Genomic DNA, 24497 nt, shown 5'->3' with positions numbered 1-24497 from the left:
TCAGGCTAGAGATAGAGCAATATATTTAATATCAATAGGGGGACTAAGTTATACAAGAATGACCACGCCCGTAAGGCTGAGCCATATCATCCGATGAGTTACTTTCGAAGGAATGTTTACGCGCTCACCATTACTGGCCTTCCCTTAGTGTTACAAGTTGAAAGTTTATTTTCCCAGTTGTCTCATGTTCAGTTTTGAGGATTGTGGTTAGAACCAATACCACTACAAGCCCACAAAAGCTAACCGAGCTTCCTGGTTTCTTATCAGGGCTTTGTAAGGCGTAAACCCCTCGCAGTTGATTAGACTTCCAAGATAAACAAAGCAGTCAACACATCCAAACTAATTATCACTCTGTGGTCTTGGTGTAGTCAACGAGAACACAAGTGGGGACAAACGAATATATTTGGACACAAAATTACAGAACATCTTAGTAAAATCTGAGAACTATACATTAAATACTTCATTTGCAAAATGTCAATTGATCGTCTAGGACTTCACTCTTCTTTCGTTTCCACATCAACCATTCTTTGTTCTCGTTCTCTTTCTTCAATCTTTTTAACATTCTGCCTCCAAGCATTTCACTTTTTTATTGACAATACATACTACTTATATCTATTGACATCAGTAGCGCACACTACACTGGGTTCGATTCTTGGTTGCAGGACCATGGATGCGCGTCACTAGTGAGCTCCATACTAGAATTAGACAACTATCCAGTATTTACAAGTTTTCATCAACTACCTGAGTCGGATTGTTTTGTGACTTAAATAACACCTATGTGAGCAAAGGTTCAGATTAGTCCTAAAGTAACATTTTGCTAATGGAGGGAGAAAAGTATAGCCTAAAGAAGTTTGTATTTTTAATCTAGGTAATTAGGGAACTGTAATAGCACCTCTAAAAGCAGTAGACTTTATACGCAAATTCAATTCGAAAATCTATCGAACCAAACTCATGATTTTGTGCCGACATCCCCACAAAATCTTCAGCATTTCAAATCTACACTACTGGACTGTGGTCATGAATATGTTAATATACAATGTGCTAAGAATAACTTATTAACTAAGAACCACCTGGATCAGCTAATTCTCCTGAAAAGAAATAAGGATTTAATCTTAAGTAAACCCGACAAAGGAGCTGGCGTAGCATTACTTGACCGTCAAGAATATTTGTATAAAATGAGGTTAATCCTAGAGGATGTCACTAAATTCTCCAAACCTAAAGGAGAAGGTGACAAAACACTGCAGATTGAAAAAAAGCTAACGGATATTGTTTAAAATCTTAAAAACAAGGGAATAATAACCCAGGATTTACATGATCACATACGCCCAATGGGTTCAATCATCCCATGCTTATATGGACTACCTAAAATACATAAAGCTGGTTTACCATTACGACCTATTTTGGATATGTCAAGCTCACCATACCACCGAATAGCCCAATGGTTAGCTGAAAAATTGGAACCAGTTAGAAGGCAAGTATCTAAATATTCTATTCATGATACTTTTCAATTTATTGATCGTATTAAGGATGTTAATACTTCCGGAAAACACATGTTCTCGCTTGACTTTAATTCTTTATCACTAGTGTACCGTTAACGGAGTATATTGACTCTAACAACATAGATCTAGGTATTCCAACTGAACACTTAAAAGAATTATTGTTACGTTGTACCTTTAATGTCCTGTTTAGCTTCAACAATGAAATATATGGACAAAGAGATGGGATTGCAATGGGATCTTCATTAGGTACAATTCTAGCAGACTGCTTCATGGCAAAACTAGAAAACGATCAACTCAGTTCAATGATAGATCGATTTCAACTATACGTAAGATACATGGACAACACATTTGCCGTTTGTGACGATAATATTGATTTGGACGATATTTTACACTCCTTTAACTCATGCCACCCTTCCATAGACTTTACATTAGAGAGAGAGAGACCAATCAATCCCTTTTCTTGATGCACATCTATTGAGAAGAAGTAATGGTTCTTTGAAAAGATCTATCTTTAGAAAGCAAACATGGAACGGCCAACGAACCAACTTCTATAGCTGGGTTCCGTTAAATAGAAAGAGAAACTTGATTCATTCTTTATGTTATCGTATACATCGGATCTGTAGTACGGAATGCATTAACGAAGAACTCGCGTTCCTCAAGAAAACCTTGATGTAAAATGGCTATCCAGACCGGTTCATAGAGAAGAATATGAACAGAAGTAGCGCCAATAGGAATCCTAGTTATTCAGTCCCAAAGAAAAGCCTTTATATAAGTCTGGAATTTCAAGGTGATCGAACATCAGACATAATTAAAAATCGTTTAACAACAACGATTAAAGGGACATTTAACGCTGCTAAACTACGAATAACCTTCACTAGTAAGAACTTATTTTCCGTACCCATAAAAGATAAGCTTCCGCGTTTGGTCGCCTCTATGTGCATCTACCAGTTCACCTGCTCTTGTGGAGCAAGGTACATCGGCCGTAGCCAGCGCTCGCTTTCAACTCGGATACCAGAACATATACCAGTTTGGTTCTACAGTGGTGAAAAGAAAGCAGTTAGAAGTTCTATACTTGAACACCTAATCGACTGTAATCATTCGACGAATCCACAGTCTTTAAGGTTGTTTATATGATTCGTTCAAATCTACCAAGATTTCTTCGTATCAAACTCCTAAAAATAGTAGAAGCTCTTACCATCCATGAGCTCAAACCAGAACTATGCGTACAAAAGAAGTACGTTTTATCATTATCGTTACTATGGCCTTAATATTATTATTATTACTCTATTCCCCTTTATTTATGTCTTATATTCTCATTATTTTATTCATGAATTCTCATCATATCACCTTATTTATTTTACACCTCTATGGCCTTTAATGACCTTTAATTATTGTAACCAAATCATTTTATTCATCTTATAATATTCACTAAATCTATTGTTATTATTTGTATTACGTAATCTAGTATTATAATCTTGATTATTAGTGTTCACATTTCTTCACGGAATTAGTACTTTAAGAAAACATTTTCATATATATATATATATATATATACGATTGTACAGCTTGATAATAAATTCGTTGAAAAGAGATCCCTTCGCTGAACTTCGTGTTTTTAATTTTCATCAGGGAACTGTGAATTTTCAGCATTTTCACTAAATAGAAATGTCATCTGAGTATTCCGAGAGGAGAACCTCCTGGTCAGAGACCAACCTCTGAGGAGTTAAGTGAGGTGTTACTACCGGTACTACATTTAAGATGAAATTGAGTAAGAGGAAGGACAGTGCGGAACGTTGGAAACTCTGGTAACGGCTGGTCATAAGCCCTGACCCGATCAGGGGTTCTCTAGTGGAGATTATGTACAGGGTTGACATATTTTTCTGACCTGTTTCTCAACACCAGACATTGTCATAAGGCCTGTTATCTGTGTTTGTATAACATCCAAAGTTAGCACAAGATTATATATTATGTACATATATTACGTAATATTAGAGATTCTCAGTTTACCTGTGATTGTATCGTAATGTTGTAGAACATCATTCGCTTGTATTAGGGTTTACCAGTCTATATAGACGTTTCATTTCCAGTTGCTCTCGTTCGAGTTCTTATTTTGGGTCGAGTAACTTTCTCTTGAGAGGGAATCTTAATTCCACTACTCTTCAAGACGAGTATACCCCATCACAGGAGATTTATCTTTGGGCGTCGAGTAGCGGACGAAAAATGACGAGAGTCAACAAAGGGCAAGGTGGGAACATTATCGAGGCTCTTTGGCTTGGCCATTCATCCGTGACAGCTTTGTTTACTGTTTCCGTCTTTAAGTGTACCACTGTGTTGATAAGATTTGTTTTTTGAGGACAGTGCCCGTGAGTTCCGCAAACGACTGAGTCAGGATGAAAAATGGTGTAACTTCAACGTGTGATAATATTGGATAGGGAGTCATACTGTGCCTAGTCAACAATATTATGTTAGTTTTAGTAACTCAGTGAAATATGTAGGCCTCGAGTATTTAGAAGTTAGTATATTGGACGCTTTGTCAGCTAAACGGACTCCTCAGTGATCATTACAAGAAGGTTCTAATCATTTTCTATGGTGTACGGCAATCGGTGATCGGTACCTTCCAGATGGGATTACGCCCAACTTTGAGACCCTGACTAAAATGAAAATCAATTAAACAGTTAAAACTAGACCGGCATTTCAAAAGACTTCTATGGAGTATATATTAGGGCCTGTTGATCCCACACACGTCAGATTAGCCAGGGATTTTTCTGTCTTACCAGTCACCTCGATTGAGGCTGAATAATCATTTCATCTTCTCCTGAACTAGTCTCACTAGCTCTAAGATCCTCGAATAATGTTTTTTAAATGGGACTAAAAGGATGTCTGTCCTTGCCCTCCATTGCTACCTTCTTCATTCAATTCCCTTACTCTCCTCACCCTTGTTCATAGTTATCGAATTGTATTTTTGCTAGTTTACGGGGATGCTTCTACTCCGTATCTTATTTCGAACCATACGTGATGATTTTCCAAGGATTCATCAACTTAATAGGAGGTATAATTGTTGACTGATGGTTTTCAACCTTTTGGTTTAACTCGTGGATCGATGTCACAATCGCTTACACTGCTGTTTAAATTTCTTACCAATATACATCAGGATAAAAATCCATTGAGTGACTGACTGTTTGTATGGGTCAAGGGGATGACCACACTTGAAACTGAAAGGTTAAGGAGCTTGACAAAATCCCGCTCTCAACTCCTACATATTTGGGTCAGTCATTACTGTCCGATAGGCCAAACATTCAAATAGTGTTATAAGGTTCATAAAATGTTTTAATTAGGGGGCGCCTGTTGCAACCCAAGGATCGTCTAGCTTGGTAACAACTAAAATATTTTTGTTACATTTTATTACTGTGAACTGTATTTGAAGACACTAGTACAAACTGAAATGGGTAGGCTCCGGTTTTCAACTCAACTGTTATGAGTAAGACAATTAATTAGCGATATTAGTGTTTTGGTGCATTTGACACCTCTATCAAGTTCGATTTACTCTATAAATAGAAAAACTGACTAGTCCAAAAACAGGAAGGTATATCCGGCTGACGAGTCCCAAATAGGACGAAACGCACATCCTGGATTCCACTGCTAGCCAATATCCATCTTTGCTTACAATGCTTGTGAATCAGGGCTATATCGAGGCAATACGCACAGTATGCACATATGCCAATTAGAGACTGACCGGTTGCAGTCCTCAAACATCAATGGGAAGATTCAAACAAAACAATACTAAGTGAATTTAAACTTCACCCTATTGCACAAGCTAGTGGCTATCAAGACTCAGTGGCTGAGTGGATAACGCGATGGCGTTTGAAGCGAAAGGTACTGGGTTCGAGTCCCAGAGTGAACATCAACTTTGAGATGCAGGTTCATCCAGCTGACGAGTCCTGAATAGGATGCGACTTTTGTCCTGGATTCCAGTGCTAGCCACTATCCATTTTTGCTTACCATAATTGACAATTATCGTCCAACGGCAAATATTGTACTGTCACCGACGAGTGAGTTGTTACGAAAGTCTATGACCACACAGCAGTATTGGACAGTCTCCTCACTGCTGTGTCATGACGCTCCGACAATAATCCAATTCACTCTTGCTCAGCCATAACTGAGTGATAAAAATCTAGCATGTGGATCTTATTTTTATTAAAACAGGACAACAGTCTGATTGTACCGACTTCATGGATAGCATTCATTATTAAGAAACTGAGTACCATTTTTTTTAATCTAATGCAAAGAACTAATGACTGTCGGGATTATGTTCCTCGACGACAACAAGCAGCCCCTATTGTCTTTCGATAACTAGGTTTCCATAATGTATTTTATAGAAAAGTATGAACGAACGACAAAGAAAGCATATAATTAAATTTGCCAGTCTACCCATAGGCTTCTATTATTTATTAGGGAACATTTAAAGAGTACCTTTAAGGCTGCTGCTCATGTATAAATCTGTTAGGTGTTTACAGATAACACTTACTTTCTTCGAGTTCTTTAAGTCTGTCTTTTGGATGCATCTCTCTACATTTAGTGGTAGCCTATTAAAATGTTGCTGAGATAAGGATTCTTTTCCTCATATGCAACCATCGAACAAGCTAACTGTATGCTCCTCAGGATAGTCTTTTCACCTGAATACACACTTTTGTAGGTAGAAAGATTGTTTATTGGTGGTTGAAAGGAGGTTTAACTTCCATCCCTTACTTCAACATATCAGATGGACCTTCCGACCAGACTTTTCGGCCACGACTTGTGTCAGTAACGAACTATTTACTCGTTGCCAGGACATGGTGATATAAGAGCCGTTACTAGGCAAGACATAGAAACCGTTGTACGTCGCAATGCATTAGCCTACAAAAGTTCGGGTATGTTGGGGACACACAAGTAGATGTTAAGACATTCATCGTGTATAATAGTGCTCGTTGGGCGGAAACCGTTGCATTGCATAAGAGGACCCAGCTACTGTCCCTAAGAGAATGTTAATAGTTAGAAAAGGTTAAGAAAGCCAAAAGCAAGTCAGTTTGTGAGACCTTGAAGCAATTGTATGACGAGAGATTTAATAATCAAAACCTGCACATCATACACTATGGAGGAATTAAATGTGATCCAGAGTTTTAAAACCATTTAGTAATAATCTCCCATATTAAACGCTCACCTTTTTGTATTATGGAGCACAATATTTGCAGGGACATCCAAAAAACTCTACAAGCCTAAAACCAGTTGCTTGTTCTCAGGCTACCAACCTTCGCATATAATCGATTAAAGAAATTGTTTGCTTCGAAGCTTGGTTAAGACTCCTTCTAAAGATACATTCTAAAGGTAGGCTAAGTGATAGGCCAATATTACACAGAAAGACATAGACCTTGTAGTCCACTGTCACTAGCAAACTGAGGTTGAATTGAATCCTACAGTAACCTTGAGATCTTTCCGTTTTTCCGCTCAAGGAAGCCTTGCTTTGACCTTGATATAATACAAGTAGGGCTTCGTTACATGGAGCCTCAGATAGTGCCGTTGTTAAAGTTTACACCATTAGATAACCCTCCGAAGTTCTTAATAGTAAATGAAATTCCGTGGCTAACTTAGATTTATTTTAGCCTCTACAGTCTGCTGGGAAGTTTGTTAAGAAGTTAAGGGAGTCCGAGGCCAATGTTGTGGACTCACAGGTATACGAATGTTTGTGTATCATATATCCGTTTAGGCCAATCGTTCTGGTTCTGATGAGGACCAGAGAGCATTACAAGCTGGTCTGTTATATCTGGCTCTCACTGAGCCAGATCCTAGGCACTCGTTTTGTACGGATATAGTATTGACCTCTCGTGACAATTTAACTTATGTCCTGTCAGAAATGACTCGTTTGGTTGCGGAAACGTGGCCAAAAATGACCCAAAGTGTCCGATGCAACCTTTTATCATTGTTGGGGGAGTTTATATCGACGAAGACTGCTAGTGTTGAGGTGTTGATGCTCCATGTGTATCGAAGAATGACAAGTAACCCTCATTATTTGTAATGTTTCTTGGCAGCTGGTGATATTTCTCCTCAAAACCTGTGGCTCATAGACAGCATGGTGGATCTTCTGGAAAAAAACAAGTAATTCAGTTATACTCATGAGTTATGTTCACTAGAGATTGGCTAGCGAGTTTGGAAAGACAACCATTTTTGCTTCCCCTAACTGTATATACTTTGCTCCGGCTTATTCCAGATCATCATTTATCTCCTCAACAGGCTCCATTAGTCACTTCAAATCCATCTGTTCATCTATCCAAGTTACGACAGAAAGAATTGGCTTTGGTTGAAGAGCTTGTTCGGAAGAATGTGAGTTACTAAATGCACTACAGTCTTTTACTGTTTGGTTCTATTCCTTGTATTTGTCTGCAACGGCACCGAATAACTTTAAATGTCTTCCTAAAGGTATTAGGAGATTTGTATCCGCAATTTATCTGACCGTTTTTTAAACATAATCCTTCCCATGCTTAAGTATTGCTTTACTCTATTGTGATCTGCAATAAATGTTGCCTTTTTTCTACATGTTCCTACATATTTCCATATAGTGAATAGCTCATTGTTGTTGAACACCCCATTGGGTACCGGTGTAACTGTAATAACTAATCAGTAGGTATTGGTACTGGCCCATTCGCATATAGTTAAGCTAAGTTGATCCTAATAACTTTTCGGTGCAATCCTAAAACATTTTTATGTTATTGCATATAGAAAGTCAGTCGGGAGACAGAAAAACAATGGAAAGCTGGATCAAGTGTACATATCTGTATATATATGTAGGGTTCCGCTCTTCAGCACCGTAAACTTTCTTCATGTAATTGTTTTCAAAACATCAGAGAATGTCGTATCCTGATTTGTAGGAGTTGGAACATCTTATAATACATTTCTCCAGTCTGTTGGTATTCATCTGGTAGTCATACAGTTTCGATCGCTTCTAGCCTAAAAATTTCGAGTGTGAGCGAAAGCATAAAGTCTTTGTAATAGGATAAAACCACGTTGGAAACTTTCGTATGTATCACTTGGTGTTTGTGCATGAAAGTTGCAATAACTGCGGTCAAGTCACCATTAACACACCTTTAATGAATTAGTTGTATTTATGTTATGTCTGTTGTTCATTGGCCATTAAGGTTAGAGCATATTTATAAGTTTCTGGTATTTGATCACATATGTCTTAGAAGTATTGCTCGCATCCTCTGGGATCACCGGGTAACTAATAGTGAGGTTAGACGCAGGATATTAGGGGATGATGGTTAATCAGTTGATAAGGTGAATATACATCGACCGAGATGGGTGACATGGCTCAGAATCGATCAGTGGTTTGGGTGTATACACTCTTTGTCTTCCCTTAAACTGTGAGATTAAAATTACTTAATACCTTTCTTTCTATGGATTAATTCTTTCTCTATGTATCATATTCCCATATGCGATCTTTTTTTGTATATTACTACGATTGGAGTAACTGCTATGAATTTGGTGTTCATCTTGTGCTAATGAGGTAAGGCAGCTTGGATCGATACATACACGTGTTTGTTCCTACGTTGTAGATGACTGACTGATTGTTGTTCATCGTTATTGTCCACTACTAAGGCTACTAGTAATTATTCGTTAAATGACGGAAGGTCTACATGTTCGCCATATCACTCGGGTCAACTTCATCATCCTATTATTTAAAACAATGGAGTCAGTAATATTGCTACTTCTACTTTACATTTTTTTCTCTAGTCATGTCAGCTCCTGTAGGCAGCCCTTATCATCGTAGGGATATGAAATATTTTGGTGACTACCTGTTGTCAACTAACTCAGAAATAATAGGATAGAATTTCGCAATCGCATCAGAAGGCTTCAAAATCTCATAAGAAAAGTTTGTGAAACCCGGGTAAATGTATCCGTGTTTCGGATGTAGACGTTAGAAAACATATTTAATAATCAAGTTTAAACGTTTTGGGAGGTTCATAGTGTTCTACTCTTGTCCAAGGAGTGCCAGCTGACCACCACTGACTTCGTAGATTGTTGATCTGTCCTAGTTTTAAAGACGCCTTTCTCAACACTGCTCAAGAGCACTTTTTTACCGTTACTGTAGGCAGTGTTGGTAAGCGTCTATTTATTTATCTGGTGCTTCCTTGTTAGTAAGCGTCTATACTCCTGTCGGTTGTTTTTGAATCAAAGCAGTCATGGAACTCGATGTATTTGACCGTTCTAATTCCTTAGATACTGTTCTACATGTTGACCATTAACGTTACTTATCCAAAAAAGCTATTATATATCTCCTACTATTGATTGAAGTAAGCTGCTCCATGTAAGGTCATCTGAGACTACTAGGTTTTGTTACATCTTTAAACACCAGTGATGTGTTGTCTTCTCAAAGGGTTTTAGCCGTTATACTAATGTGCTGTAATTGTGACTACATTTTATTATTTTTGTGTTAATAAGTGTATTTTGAAATACTTAGTATCGAGACTTTCTTGTTACATTGTTGGGTTTTTATCGAATGACTTTAGAGTAATTTAACTTCACAAAATTCCATTGGAAAACAGAAAATGGAGAGTTTTTGCCCTTTATTTGTCTTGTTTTGGAAATTAGCTATTGAAAAAGTGTGAGATATATTAAGGCGCAACAAAAATGTTACATAGAGACAGTAACTACTGTAGGTCTGTTCTGTTTCCAGAGATTAAGGTTTCTGTTGTTTATTAAGATTGTTGGAGTAGATCTTTATGGGCGTTTGAAATTGGGGTGTTATATGGATCTCGTTATTCTTCTTATCGATGAAAGTGATGAATGCTTAGCTACCTTAAAATAAACAATAAACCAGCCATCATACAACCATCGTAAATTATGAGCCACACAGCTGTATAATTAGTTAAGTTAGAACAAAATATCCAAAAATCTAACTAAGCTCTTGTGTGCAAATAAGTAAACTTACTATATTATGATATTTATAACTACTCTTAGCATTTATGATGTCAGTTGGCTAGTCATCATCAACGTAGAGCCTGGTGTTGGTGCGCGTCATACCATAATGACACAATGAAGTGAAATTAACACAATTGACAGCAAAAGAGATCGAAATAATGTAGAAGTGATAGGAAGAATATGCACTGAAAATGGGGTTCAAAAAGACAGTGAGAAGGTATGTTTGAAGGATCACTGGCATTCAAAATCGAGAGAAAAATAGAGGGTAGATTCATCTGCGCTATTATGGTAAGCCTTGAGCATTAAGGTTGTTGATTCTTTCGAAGTATCTCATGTTTCGTTGCAGTATACGTATATGCTAGAAAAGTTATATCCAACTCTTGTCTTACAAATTATTAGATTGTTTACTTGATTCTCAGCAACACTTACAAGTTCATCTGTCACTTAATTAATACATGGCTGTTCCTATGATCATTTTCACTTTGTTGAGTAATGTTCTCGTGATCTTTTATCAGGACAATTCTTTTTAAGCTTAACTCTGCTTAGACGTTATTCACCGGATACTTCCTATCACAACGAGGTTACTGAAAATAACTTTATTTTGTCTTGTATACGTGCAAGTTTTAGTGGAAACCCATTTGTTAATATCTCTTCAACACGCCCTCATAAAGTTTCTTTTACATGGTTAGGACTTGTGACTTGCCACGTATTTTCAATAAATTCCTTGCCGTTTTTGTTACAGTTTGATCGTTGCGCTCAAATTGGCCGTGATTTCATTCGTCTCTTACATGGCGTCGCACGTCTGGAACCGATGAAGCGTTTGTGGGATGATATACTACAAAACATTTCTTCTTTATCGTCTCATTTTTCAAGTAATATTAGTTATTTCTTCCCTTATTCAGCTCAATATATTTATGCAACTATATCATTTTATTTTATCCTGTATTGATCTATTTCATATTCAGCCACTTCTAGTAATAACATATGCTGATTAGACATAAAATGTCCATAGAAAAACATTTTACTGTATCGCATAAATTTTGACTGTTTTAGGTCTTACTGAAATTTTGGAAATCACCACACCCCAATGTTTTACACAAACCCTCATACCACATGAAATGGAACAATGGGTTCGTTGGATGATGAAAAATGTTCATTGTGTTCCGAGAGTTCCTGTTCATCGTTATCAAGATTTTTTCCAAGTGAGTACAGACTTAACTAATTCATATTTTTCAGTCTAATATATTAATTTATTTTATTCTCTTTCCACTTAGTGCGAGTTAGCACAGTCACAGTTTAGTACTCATTTTTTAAAATTTTATTTTAAACTTGTTCCAGAGAAAATTCTTTTCAACTCCAGAAAGTCAGAGTCTTCGTGTGTGCCTTTTGCGTTACGTTGTGACTTACTTTTATCCTGACAACGAAATGTTAGCCTCCACCTTAATACCACGATGGAATGTGGTTTCTTGGATTCTTTCTCAATCTACAGTAAGTGTTTTGTTTGTATCACAAATTACCACAGCTTTTTTTCATCTGGTTTCTCGGGTCACTGATATATCTATATCTATATCTATATCTATCTATCTATCTATCTATCTATCTATATATATATATATATATATATATATATATATATATAATTGTTTAAATTATAGTGATTTTGTATCCTAAAGTTTACATCTGTCGATTTTAAGTTACTCGACGATTCTTTGTACTGAAGGTTTTATAAAAGCGAAACTCATTAAAATAATTTATTTCATAATCTTTTACTTTATAACCTCTTTGATAGACACGAATATGGAATAAAGGAACCACTTAGGTGTATGAATCGGGTTTGTAATAGTCATTGGAATTGTTACTTGTAGCCTACATTAAACACAGCTTTCTGAGGATACAATATTTGAATGGAGACAACGGGCCAAACCAAACTATCTCATTAGCCTTTTATGATTGTCTGTCAAGTAAAATCACATTATTATTAAAATTGCTTAGCTTAACTTATTGTTTGTTTCTGAATCCAAACACAACAATGAATTCATACTTCAAAGTTTAATTTCAGGTTTTTTAAAAGAAATTTATTAAGGTACCCGAGCTCATTAGCACTACCTTAAATCTAGCGTAAGGTTACTGTTTTTTTTTCAGTCAAATAATTTTAAAATTCCATTTTAAGAGACGTTTTATGCCTCGTTTATAGCTAGCTGTACCAAAATTTCAGTTAGTGGTTAATTAAGTAGTCATCTTAATGCATGTTAAAAAATCTGCCGGTTATTTTGCTATGGTAGTATCCTGTTCACAGTTGGAAGACAGGCCTTATCTCGAAAAATTTATTTGGTTTAGTGGACATTAAGAGGTGAAATCTTGAAGACTCGGAATATGTGTATCATGTGACCACCCATACTAAAAACTTAGTTATATGGATTATGATCGATGGATATTATGTCAAGACTACCTTCATTCTTTTCTAGTATGCATAGTACATGAACCACATTTTTCGTTGTTTATGGATAACAGTTAGTATTATCTCCCGGCTGCATTTTACCTCGATTCGATTTTCTTCTAGATGTTATTCTCAGGTTAATATCATTGTGTATTTATCTCTTCCTAGTGTCCTGTTGCCACTGTTAATGCTAAATTGGCTCTGTTTTATGATTGGCTCTTTTTCAAACCAAATGATTGTATAATGAATTTGGGTATGTTTATATGCTGTTTTTACTTCTGAATCACAAAATATAATTTCAAGTGTTTCTATCTTGTTATCCATAAGTAAATTGAACTTCGATACTTTGTACAGACTAACCATGTCTGTTTTTCGCCTTTCTCCTGTAGCTCAATGCAACTTACATTGTCTCTTTGAAATGAAGTTGATAAGTGGAAAACTGGTGAATAATTAGTTTATTAACGATAGTTCTTAAGTGTAGTTTTCTTTTGAAGGAATCCAAACGAAAACTCTTAACACAAAAGGTTAAATATTTCAATGCGTATTCAACACATCAACTCAGTGGTTTGCAAAATTCAATAAATACTTCATTTAGAATAGTATTGAATACTGTATTAGTAATACTTTTTATCATTCACTTAAGTCGTCAAATAATTTCCAAAATCGATAGAATTTTCCTCATATTCAACTATACCCCAAATAAAATAAAATGTAGGTTGTAGAAGGACCAGAACAAAAACCTGGAAATTAAACTAGATTGAGTAAGATTTTATTATGGACTGATCTATTAAAATTTTATATATATATATATATATATATATATAATATTTTACTTGTATTATGAAAATACAGATTTTGTGATAAAGCTAGTAATGTAGGATTTAATAGTCAAAACTGAAGTTAATAGTACAATATTTCAAATCCATTATAAACCCTTATGTAGTGCGTTATGAGTAGCGGGTAAGGTTTCGCACAACTGATTGTTTTTCATGGTTGATTGAAAGAGTCTGTTTTTTTGTTATACAGCTTTATATTTAATAAAATCATTTGTTTTGAGTTAATATCACTCCTCGTCACCAAAAATTGTTGTTTTTACAGAACCTGCTTTACTAGCTATTATGAATCATCTTAATCCGCGTTCACAGCTGATCGCATTTTCGCTTGTAGACTTTTTGATTAAAGTAAGTTAACATTATTGCATAAGTGCATTTGTTTTATCACGTACATTTTGTCAAAACAGTTCAAGGAACAAATTTTCTACAGTTTATTTTCTATGTTTCACGTTTTATTTCATATTTAGTTAAGTCCATTGATTTAATTAGATCGTAATTGTTAAAGTCGTTTAACTTTTACTTATACACTCACTGTCTAAGCATCATATACTATTTATCTGCTTATTTGTATTCCAGGGTTTTTCCTAACATAATTATTAAAACTTGGCACCTAATATTCGTTTTCAGTCACTATTTATCTCATCTGCATTGAAAATGTTATCAAATCTAAACAACAGTTGTATAATAGCTTTTGGTAGTTGTATTTTTCAGTGATATTGGGTTATGTTTACCGTGACAGTAGTTGAACCTTTAATATGGAAGCATTTAAATCTGATACGTAGTTGATTTTTGATTTAAACTGCATTATGACTTAGATTTAGACCAAAACTCTCTTTGGGCCGGTTTAGACAATATATGTCGAACTCTCTCTGGATATACACTCATCGGTACATTTACACTACATATGTATTTATAAAACGTTCTCTAATGTAGTTTTACCTACCAAATGGAGTGTAACATATAAATACTTAACTTTCTGATATATATTTTTTTACATTTTAATATTTCACTCTAGATTGTTGGAACCTATTATCCCCCAATGACTGAAAGAATCGTTATGGGTGTTCGTTCTGGTTTGGAAGAAATGATTCGTTTAGGTGTTGTGAAGTAAGAAGTTGCATATATTCTATAGAAACCATGTAAAATATGTTTATAAATATAGCTAAGTATAATAACTTTACTTACAAAACAACCAAATATTTACAATACTATCACGATTATATATACGTACTTTGAAGATGGGCTATTAAAATAGTGAAACTTTAAGGTAAATGTAACTTTGAACCTAATTAGTTAATTCATGAAAGCTTTGTAAAGTTTATTCTTAATTTCATTCTTCGTAATAATATTGCCCCATTGTTGAAAGTACCGATGTTCACCTTCCATATCACTAAACGGCAACAAGTTTAACATAATTTTTATCGTAACTCTTTATGTTGTACACGACACTAAAGTAGGGTTACACAACTATCAGTTACCGGGTCACGAATTTGAACCATTTTAGTTTATTTAAATTTGTGTAATCAAGTAGTACCATGTCATATTTTATATTATTGACGTCATTTATTATATGATCCAATAATTTGTATGAGGTTGGTGACACTTGGTTTCATTATTTGTAAACACATTTCATGCAATATTCTTTTTAAATGTTTTGAGGGTTTAAAGAATTAGGTTCTAGCTATCCCTTTACCAGTAAATTACTAAACAAAGTTACATTGGTCCTGAAAGAGTGAAATATTGACATCTGTTCTATCACACTGTATAATATTTTGTAGGAAATTATACAATAATTAAGTCGTTTGAAGGTTTAGTCAAACAAAAGAATTTTAGAGTTAAAAAAGGATAGTCTACTCAATATAATCTGTCCTGGTCCTCGAAATCAAACTAAATTAACATCCAATAAAGTTAAAATTCAGTCGGTTCCTTCTGAGACTGTACCACTTATTGTTAGTGTTCAAGCAAGAATGTCTTCTATGAATTCTTCACGTATGATGGGATCGCGATGTGAGTAACGCTAAAGTTAAGCTTAGTTTACTATATAGAAATAATAAGTCAACTGATAAAGCCGTACTCCCTCATCAACTCACGCCGTTAGGAAATATATTACTTATACCTAATCAGTGGTTGCCTCCATGTTTGCGGAAGGCTAGTCTGAGAGCAAATTAAAATTAGACTAGAGGGAGTTGAACAAGCGTCACATCAATACATAAAATCACTGACTGTCTGAGTTGTACCGGTAGGTACAGTCTTTCTGATTGGCGAACGTGTGATGTCTGTCACTAGTGGTTGGAGACGCTAGGCCACATGGCTAAAAATAGATTGCAGTGACTCAGATGGACTCGTTCTTTCTACCCTAAGTCTTGGTTTTTATTATAATTGTGAACCTTTTATCCACCAATTTTACTTTTTCTCTTTGAACCATCATGTCTATGTTTAATACAAAGCTACCATTAATACTGTTAATGTTTTAACTCCATAGCTTTCCTCTTGTTGTTTTAATGTGTGGCAACTTTAGCCGATGCACAATTGTTCCAGGTTTGGAGCTGTTTATACATTAGGATTTCCGTTGGTAGTTAATAGACTTCGTTTTGTTTGTTTATAGAAGCATCGCTCCTCTATTCGAGTTTTTACACCGTTCGTCTTCTCTGGATTTATTGCGATCACTTCGTGTTTTATTGGGTCTTGAGCCTAATACTACTTTGACAAGTATAGCAGTCCCACCTGTGGAAAACCCTAGTCGTCCGACACCTGAAAAGTGGCCAGGACCAGGTGATACCCCAGTGGTGAGCACAAACTCGAGCTCTGTTGCAAATACCACGGTTGTTTCTCGCAATCAAACTACTACGTCTTTAACGGTCACTAGGTCTTTATCACCAGGTAAGTTACCGGTTTTTTCTTTTTACCTAGATTGTCCACAGTTACATCACGATTACAAACAAACATTTTTATTTGAAACCTTGCTTGTGCAAGTTTACTAAGCACAACGTAATTGGGATGAAAGTAAATAAATGTACACATTTCTCAAATGTTTTGTTGACACGTAGGATGGATTTATCGATCTCAGACAGTAGCTTGTGATATACGGATTAAAAGATGACTAAGTGATATGTTTTATTGGTTACATTTAAGCTTATATAACTTGCTGGCTGTGTTATATTTTTAATCACATGTATTCCAGATTCTTTGTGATGTTTGTGCAGATGTGTTTGTTTTCAGAAGAGAAAATTGTGTTTCACAATCAGGCTTGGATATATTTTAGATCTGATATGACAAATATTTATAGTAATTAAATTTGCAATTTTCTGTGGACTTATCGATTCGGAATTTTTGATCAACCTTCTGATTTGTTACTATCTTTTTGATCCTATATCAAATAAGTAATTATATATCATTTCAAGCTAGTTTTCTGGATACCATACAACGACTTATGCGGCCTAAATTTCGGCGGTATTCATGCCCAAATATAAGAACTCAAGAAGTTTGGTTTTTCGGAATACGAGATCCATAAAATCATTATTGTATTATTGACTTTTCACAAGTATTCTGGTTATTGGTGTATTTAATTAATTTTGACTGACAGTAGTAAGTGTAAAGTGATTGGATAAACCGAGTTTACTTTTTGAAAGTAGAAACGTGAATTCCATATCCGTTTTGTTATTTTTGGTGTCGTAGATATAGATAATTAACTCATTCACGAGTTATTTGGGTATGAACTACACTCTAGGTGTGAAGGTTAATGATACTATTCGGTTTGTAAAAAGAATTAGTTTATAGATGTGAGTGTAGAGCTTTAGTAATGAATAAATTGGACACTGATGGCCATAATTGTGACGTCACGTAATTGTTCCTCAAAAATTTTCGTCTCATCCTATTCAAAACGTACTTTGAGATGTTTACTTTTATTTTCATTTTATAATGTATCATTTGTGTCTTTACTACCTTTCATCTGCCTACTCTTTTGTCTCTTGTTAGTCACATTATTGACAGATAGCGGACCACCAACAGACCCTCGTCTGACGCGGGGTCATGCTGCTATTCTCGCTGGGGCTGTCCCTCCAAATTTAAATTCCACATTACCTGAAAATCTCCCTAAACCTGTTTTAACAACATCCGAAACAATTCCAAGTCTTCAGCCAAACATACCAAATACTTTACAACAAAATCCATTACTATTTACCATTTCACAGGATGACTCAAAAACTTCAATTATCCCTGCACGTAATACGTTGCCTACATTACCATCTCTACCACGTAGTTCTCAACAGTTAACAGAAGTTCAAATGACCGATGACTTAGACATAATGGAGATTAATATTTTGGAAAATAAACCGGCACTCACAAGAACTGCCACCTGGAGCCCACCACCAATAGAAAGTCGGCGTGTAATCAAGAAATCAGTTGACCATGAACCAGATACTCCAGACTCACTGGAGTTCAAAATTGGTTAGTGTTGTTCGGTTTAACTGTTTTTCTTTGCTTTAATAACACTAGTAGCGGATGGTCTTGAGATTACTGGTGCTTGAACATAATGTCATTTATACTGATCATTTTGGAGTCACTTAAAAGGACACTCAGTTTTATCGTTCCTGTCCTAGCGTGAACAAATTATGTTATCGTACGAGTTCAAACTAATTTTTTGGTACGTAGGTTAACCTTCGTTGCAACGAAAATTTTGATAGCATAAAACTCCTACAATCCTAAGTACCATTCTTTTAGGAAACCGTCATGGTTGACGTCATTTCATACGTTTACTAGTTTTATAAGATACATTCAACTTGATGTATGTATTTTAAATTTCTCGCTGCTGTATATGTTGAAGAACGGTTTTTAAACTCCATATTTACATAGATGAGGAGTAGCATTTTACGTATGTATTTTGTCAATCCTCGTTATGTATATTAATCATAGTTTAAGGATAGTTGGAAATCATAATCATCAGTATCAACCAACTGTTGTAGGTGTGTGATTTTAAACATTTTATAAAAAGTGATTTCACATCCTTTCTATTATATCTCTGTTGGTTAAAAGACTGTCTAATAATTGTTCGTTGCGGATTCTTTGTCATTTTCAGATAGTCTCCGGCGTCGATTTCAAGACTACCAAATTAGATTTCACTACTTTGTCGAATCTGTTGACGTAAATTCCCTGATTAAACAACTTGATGGACATATACGAACAGCACTGGAACAGTTTCGTGATGTAGCTAAACAAGTTGGTCTAATACGTAATTCTTCGATTGGTTTATGTGCTTCACAAAATTTGGATGATCTGGATAATGGCTGCTATGATCAGGAACAAAATTCCTCCGGTAATTATTTATTTAAACACATAAATATTGGTACAAGGGGGCATCAGATATATATGCGCCACACACAATTATATATATATATAATCTATGGAAGCGTTACAACTAAATGTTCCACCTCAACGAATGAAACTCGAAAATGCAACCTTAAATAAATTAATAAGTCAAGTGATGCGGAGATTCACGTGAAAGATTATTTCTTTCCCCTCTAGTCTGCAATACTAGGAGTGCATTTTGTAAACATATTCTTCCGAACACCATCCATTACTTTATGTTTTGGTCATATTACTGGCAGGTCTACATTCAAAGAATTCAGCAGTCCCTACTAATTACTTTTGCAATCAGTCAAATTCAGTTCCATAATTTTAGGAATTATGTTGGTTGATCTTATACTCTGGTACATGCAATATCAAATTTGCTCTCGTTTAAAAGCGGGACAATTAGAAGTTACATTTTTTTAAATTATGGAAGTACTAATGTATCTTTTTCACAACCCTAACATCAATGTTACTATTGTTACCAAAGTGTTATCTGGAAAATAGTTTCCGGTAGTTAGTGGAAGCTTAGTTTTCCTTCACTAACTTGGCTCAACCTGCTCTACCAAAATAAATTTCCCATAGTTAATCTCCCTGTCAAAAATTAATATCGATGTTAAATAAGAAATTAAAAGGTAATATGGTGGATAAATCATTCTTCAAATCGTTTTTCAGACCTGTTTGGTTTCTTTATTTATCAGCAAATCGATGAATTGGTTCTTTAATTCGACAGTATCACCAGGCATTATTATTTTCTGATCATTGTACGTGTTAATTTTAAAGGTATGGAAAATTTTACTTCTCAATGATACTAGTTTCTATCTTAGCCGTTAATATCCACTACAGCTCTTCATCATGATTATTCAGTCGTTGTCTGTTTAACTACTTTCAATTTTTATTGTTCCAAGAGTCATCTTAAGTGAATCGGTTGTTATCAGCCAATGCATAGTTGTTTTTATTGATTCGTTTTTGGACTGTATGAAACTTGGTTGTATATCACTTATTGGATTTAGCTCTGTTTTAAAGGACCATGTACAATGACAAGTTATTTAAACATAATCGTCATTCTCAATAATAGTTAAGCTTGATTTTCTATGCATTCATCACACGTATTTTTAGAGTTCAGATGATTACTATTTACAGCATAACATATCACAAATTCCACTTCCTACCCTGAGACCATTAGATGCTGTTAAAATTAGTGGCTGTTATAAGCTCCTTAGCCCCCAAATGCCCTGGTACGGCCGAGAGTGGGGAGAGTCCGCTCTCCCTCTCGAAATGCTCTCACATGGCCACGCGAATATATAGCCTCTGCCAGGGAAGTCCTACTCACTGCCTTCTCGTGGCGGGGGTGTTGTTTACGAAATTGAGAGGACGAAAAGCGAATGTCCGGCGATTTAACCGGGTTGGTAGACACGTCGAGTCCATCTAGGGGAGTTGGAAAACCCTGATTCCAAACCAATGGTGCACATGGGCTCCAGTATCCTGAGGGAACAAATGGCGTATGAATCAATCGTTGGTCACCGGCTACCATGGGAATGCATCTCCTCACGATGCTTCACTGCCTTGTGGACTAGACCTTTAGGTCAAAGGCTCCGGGTGTGGCCCCTTAAGAAAACCACCTGCTTCGATTTGGGCACCTAGGCAGTATCACAGCCCTCACACAAATCAAATGAGATTTGCGAGGCGCATATTTATCTGGTGCTTCCTTGTACTAATATTTATGTGTTTAAATAAATAAATAAATAAGCTCCTTAGATGAAACAAATTCTTACTGTACAGAATCTTTCTGATAAATAATCTAAATGAGTTTTTGTTCTATTTTTCGTGATGGATTTCATTAGTTTTGAAGTTTCTTGGATGTATTTACCTCTTAAATCCATACAATGAATAACCCTTCCTAATCATAAGTATATTTTTATTCAACCAGAACTAATCAAAACATTTAATTTTCAAATTAAAGCAGATATTTTGTTAGCTCATACACTTATGTAAAAAACTGGTTTGTTTGTTTTCGACATCTCTTTGTGGAAAAAAAGGAATGGGATCATTCAATTCGTAAGCTACTACGTTTTGACTTGGGTACCTGTTTCAATAAGAGCTTATCAAGAGTTCAATGCTTAACTTTACACAAAGTGTGATCTTTTTTCGACCGGTATTATTTTCATTAAGTTTCTCATTGATACGTAAATTTAAACATGTGATTACTTTGTAAACATCTGGTTTGTACTCTTTTTTGTCTCTGATTAGTGTTCATGTCATTGTTTAACATTATTATTTTGTTGTATTTCGAATTATTCTTTCAATGTAGTATATCTTCGCTCTGCGTCTGTTCTTAATGATTTGTGTGAGTCAATGGAGGCTCTCATTCAAGCGGTACTTGTTGAAGACAGCTTCGATGATTTAGAGATCGCTGGTCGAACAGCAGCTGTTGTATGCGAATTACTGTTCTGTTTATTTGCACAACGTTTGATGCCTGTTGGAGTCGAGTGGTCTGAAGAGTAAGTTTCTTTGCTCACAATAATAAATTCTCATATATTTCATCATGCTGTATTTCAATCCTCCAACGTTTTGCAAATTAAGGACTGGAATACCATTGAAAAACATGGACGACGGGAATAGATGTTACATTCTAATCCTCAGCAACGTATACACACGACCACAGAGGATTCGATCAACATGAACTGGGATAATCACAATTCCTTCAGTCATTGAGTTATGTTTTTGAAAGTTACTATTAAGTACATTTTATGTGATCTGTTTTTCAGTTGTAAATACTTTACGTTATCTTTTAATTTAAATCATTTAAATGCATATAGTACACTGATTTTCACTCCATTACTTTCCCTTTTTCCTATACAAGACATTTGGAAGATTGCTTAGAATTCCCCATATTTATTCCTTTCCGTCATCTTTTACAAATGAATCCGGGTGATCCCAAACGTGAATTACTCTTATTATTGTTAACAGAGATGCAAACTCGACAACCTCGTCTCGGTTATCATTTATTATTTTTTCTTAAAATTGGGTAAGTCATTTTCTTAACGTTAAAAGTGTCATTTAGACTAAGCTACATATTTGATAATAGTACTAAACTTCTTACCAATCATCTTTATGGTTAGATCAACTACCTTGTTTTGATGTGTGGTTATTGAGGAGTGTAAGAATTCTTTGAATATAATTTGGTAGTAAAATTTATGTAATGTAGGTTAGAGATTGCTGGGATTTACTAGTGTTATTATGCCATTCATTTCAATGCTCTGCTATATATCTAGAAACTTCTTTTCAAAGACTAATTTTCAGCTATCATGATAAACATATTGCTTGTAAGCTCTCATCTTTGAAAACAATAGTTCTCCTTCTGTGGACATATGTGAAAAACTTTCAGCTGTTTATTTCACTTTGTTTTTTGTGGAGCAATGTATGTATAGAAGTACCATGTTAAAAAATTGTCTATCTTAGTTTCCTTTATATTACTTTTACAGAGATTCTCTTTTTTGATTTGTTACAGCAAAGTAAATGATGAGAAAATGTCGATTTATCGTAATTTTTGTGCAAGTCAAGAAAATCCTAACTTACGAGATTCTTTATTTAAAGATATGCAAGTAAGTAAAAAAAGAAGTGATTTGTGAATTGTACTTAGTAAACTCTTCGTAGTGAAGCGATGAATTAGTGGCTAAACTCTATCCCCACTCCATTTACTTCGGTTTAGGTAACCAGTTAATATCATTAGTCCTCACACTTAGAATATGGTTCATACCCAAATACTTGGTAAATGAGTTACTTTATATTTATTTAGATTTTAAAAATGTCTGGTAAAAGAATACTACTGACCTTATACAAATGCTTCAGAATTCAGTTTATAAACTTCAGTAATTTAATGGTTAATAATTCTAACCATATAACTTTATACAAAGAAGCTATCGTTTTTTTTTCAAAGAATAAACTATCTTTCGTTCTGTTAGCTGGAATCTTGATGACCTGTTAAACATCTTTAATATTTATATGATGTTTCGTTTAGTTTTAACATTTGCGAAATTTCTATGCACAATGGATTACTAATGCTAATTCGGTAATAGTCGAATAAAAGAAATTAAATATAACTGCAATTGTCTCTGATATTATAGGGGTTTCATTTCTGTGTTGCAAATAACACTTATTCACCAAATGATATTTAAAATATCTTGCATGATTTTGTTTTTCGGTCTATTTTAAGTGAATTTCATAGTCAAATACACTTAGAATTTAATCGACTGCTAAATATTATACCTAATGACCTTTTTCTGTGTGCGTCCATGCTATGTTTCTTGATTAAGTACCATAACCACTACCTATTGAGATGTTGATGGATTAAATACCCTTCAGAAAACTGACTTCACAATTTCACACACTCTACTGCTTTAAAGTATGCAGCTGGATCTTTTTTCCCCTATTAATTATCCAGCATTTACGTAGAATGTAGCACTTCTGTGATAGCACTTGCTATTTTTCAGTTGTTGCTTTTCTTCCTTCACTTTTTTTCTAAGTTATGTTATGTGTTTAATATTTTTAGATCTTATCCGTCACTGGTTTACTTTTACTTCAATGCTTTGTTTAATTTATTATCTGTGTGTTTTAAATGTATTCAGTCATAAAATTTATATTTTTATCCCATACCTATGAGATTTATAAACCTCTCAGTTTAATGAACAATTTTCTGTTTCACAGGTTAACTGAGACTAAATAATTTTGAAGGGAGAAGTTTATGTCACTATATCTATTTCACTGAGATAATTACGTGCTAATAATCTTCATATTATCTATGATATTTTATTTACAATAATAATGATATTTTTTCCGTATTCTATCCATATAGGATTTAGCTAAATAATAACAGTTTGTTTGTGTTATGGTGGAGGTTTCTTATGATTTGATTAAACGAAATTTCATCTGTTAAAATCGATGAATAGAATGCTAATCGATAGATGAACGCAATGATATGCTGTGGGACCAAGTGATAGCTTCTCATGAAACCACGTAATTAACTTAAGCCCCTGAATAGTTAGGAATCGAAAACAAGACCACTAGGCAGATGAAAGTTTTTCATGTAATAAAATAACATGTTTATATACAAAATATGAACACAAAATAAATATGATTGGAGAAAATTAGCTTGTAGGTCACTCATTTTCCAACCCATCATAATCTGACTGTTCAGCCTAATCTTTGGGCATCGTATTAATCTGTATATATGACGTAAACTTACAGAGTGTTTTTACACCAGTAGTTGGAATTTAAGGCATTACAATAAGCTTTTACCAGCCTTCAACGTGACTAGTATCAATGTCTTGTTTGAGAGCCAGTGTAGAAAACGATGGCTAAGATGGACAATTTATTTCATCATATTATTGTGGTTTTTGATTCACTCAAAACTTCTAATTTTTTTGTGAATTTTTA

The 24497-nt window shown here is 34.8% G+C and overlaps 1 protein-coding gene across 1 annotated transcript in view; it reads left to right on the top strand.

Moving 5' to 3' along the window:
* Smp_169520 (hypothetical protein) overlaps window positions 1–24497 on the top strand; it is a gene marked incomplete at its 5' end in the record, with an annotated part of 41823 nt that overhangs the window by 1794 nt on the left and 15532 nt on the right. The window contains 16 exons of the mRNA XM_018797553.1: window positions 7136–7204; window positions 7240–7528; window positions 7562–7628; window positions 7664–7853; window positions 11191–11320; window positions 11502–11650; window positions 11787–11936; window positions 13054–13138; window positions 13984–14066; window positions 14734–14825; window positions 16324–16598; window positions 17694–18164; window positions 18793–18932; window positions 21312–21562; window positions 21925–22089; window positions 22573–22666. Of these exons, the coding sequence (XP_018646775.1) occupies window positions 7136–7204; window positions 7240–7528; window positions 7562–7628; window positions 7664–7853; window positions 11191–11320; window positions 11502–11650; window positions 11787–11936; window positions 13054–13138; window positions 13984–14066; window positions 14734–14825; window positions 16324–16598; window positions 17694–18164; window positions 18793–18932; window positions 21312–21562; window positions 21925–22089; window positions 22573–22666 (2700 nt within the window). The remainder of the gene's footprint in view (window positions 1–7135; window positions 7205–7239; window positions 7529–7561; window positions 7629–7663; window positions 7854–11190; window positions 11321–11501; window positions 11651–11786; window positions 11937–13053; window positions 13139–13983; window positions 14067–14733; window positions 14826–16323; window positions 16599–17693; window positions 18165–18792; window positions 18933–21311; window positions 21563–21924; window positions 22090–22572; window positions 22667–24497) is intronic.

This window comes from Schistosoma mansoni, assembly GCF_000237925.1.
Source record: "Schistosoma mansoni, WGS project CABG00000000 data, supercontig 0164, strain Puerto Rico, whole genome shotgun sequence".
Taxonomy (NCBI): domain Eukaryota; kingdom Metazoa; phylum Platyhelminthes; class Trematoda; order Strigeidida; family Schistosomatidae; genus Schistosoma; species Schistosoma mansoni.
The sequence above is the reverse complement of the archived record's forward strand: the minus strand, read 5'-3'. Positions and strand labels throughout refer to the sequence as shown.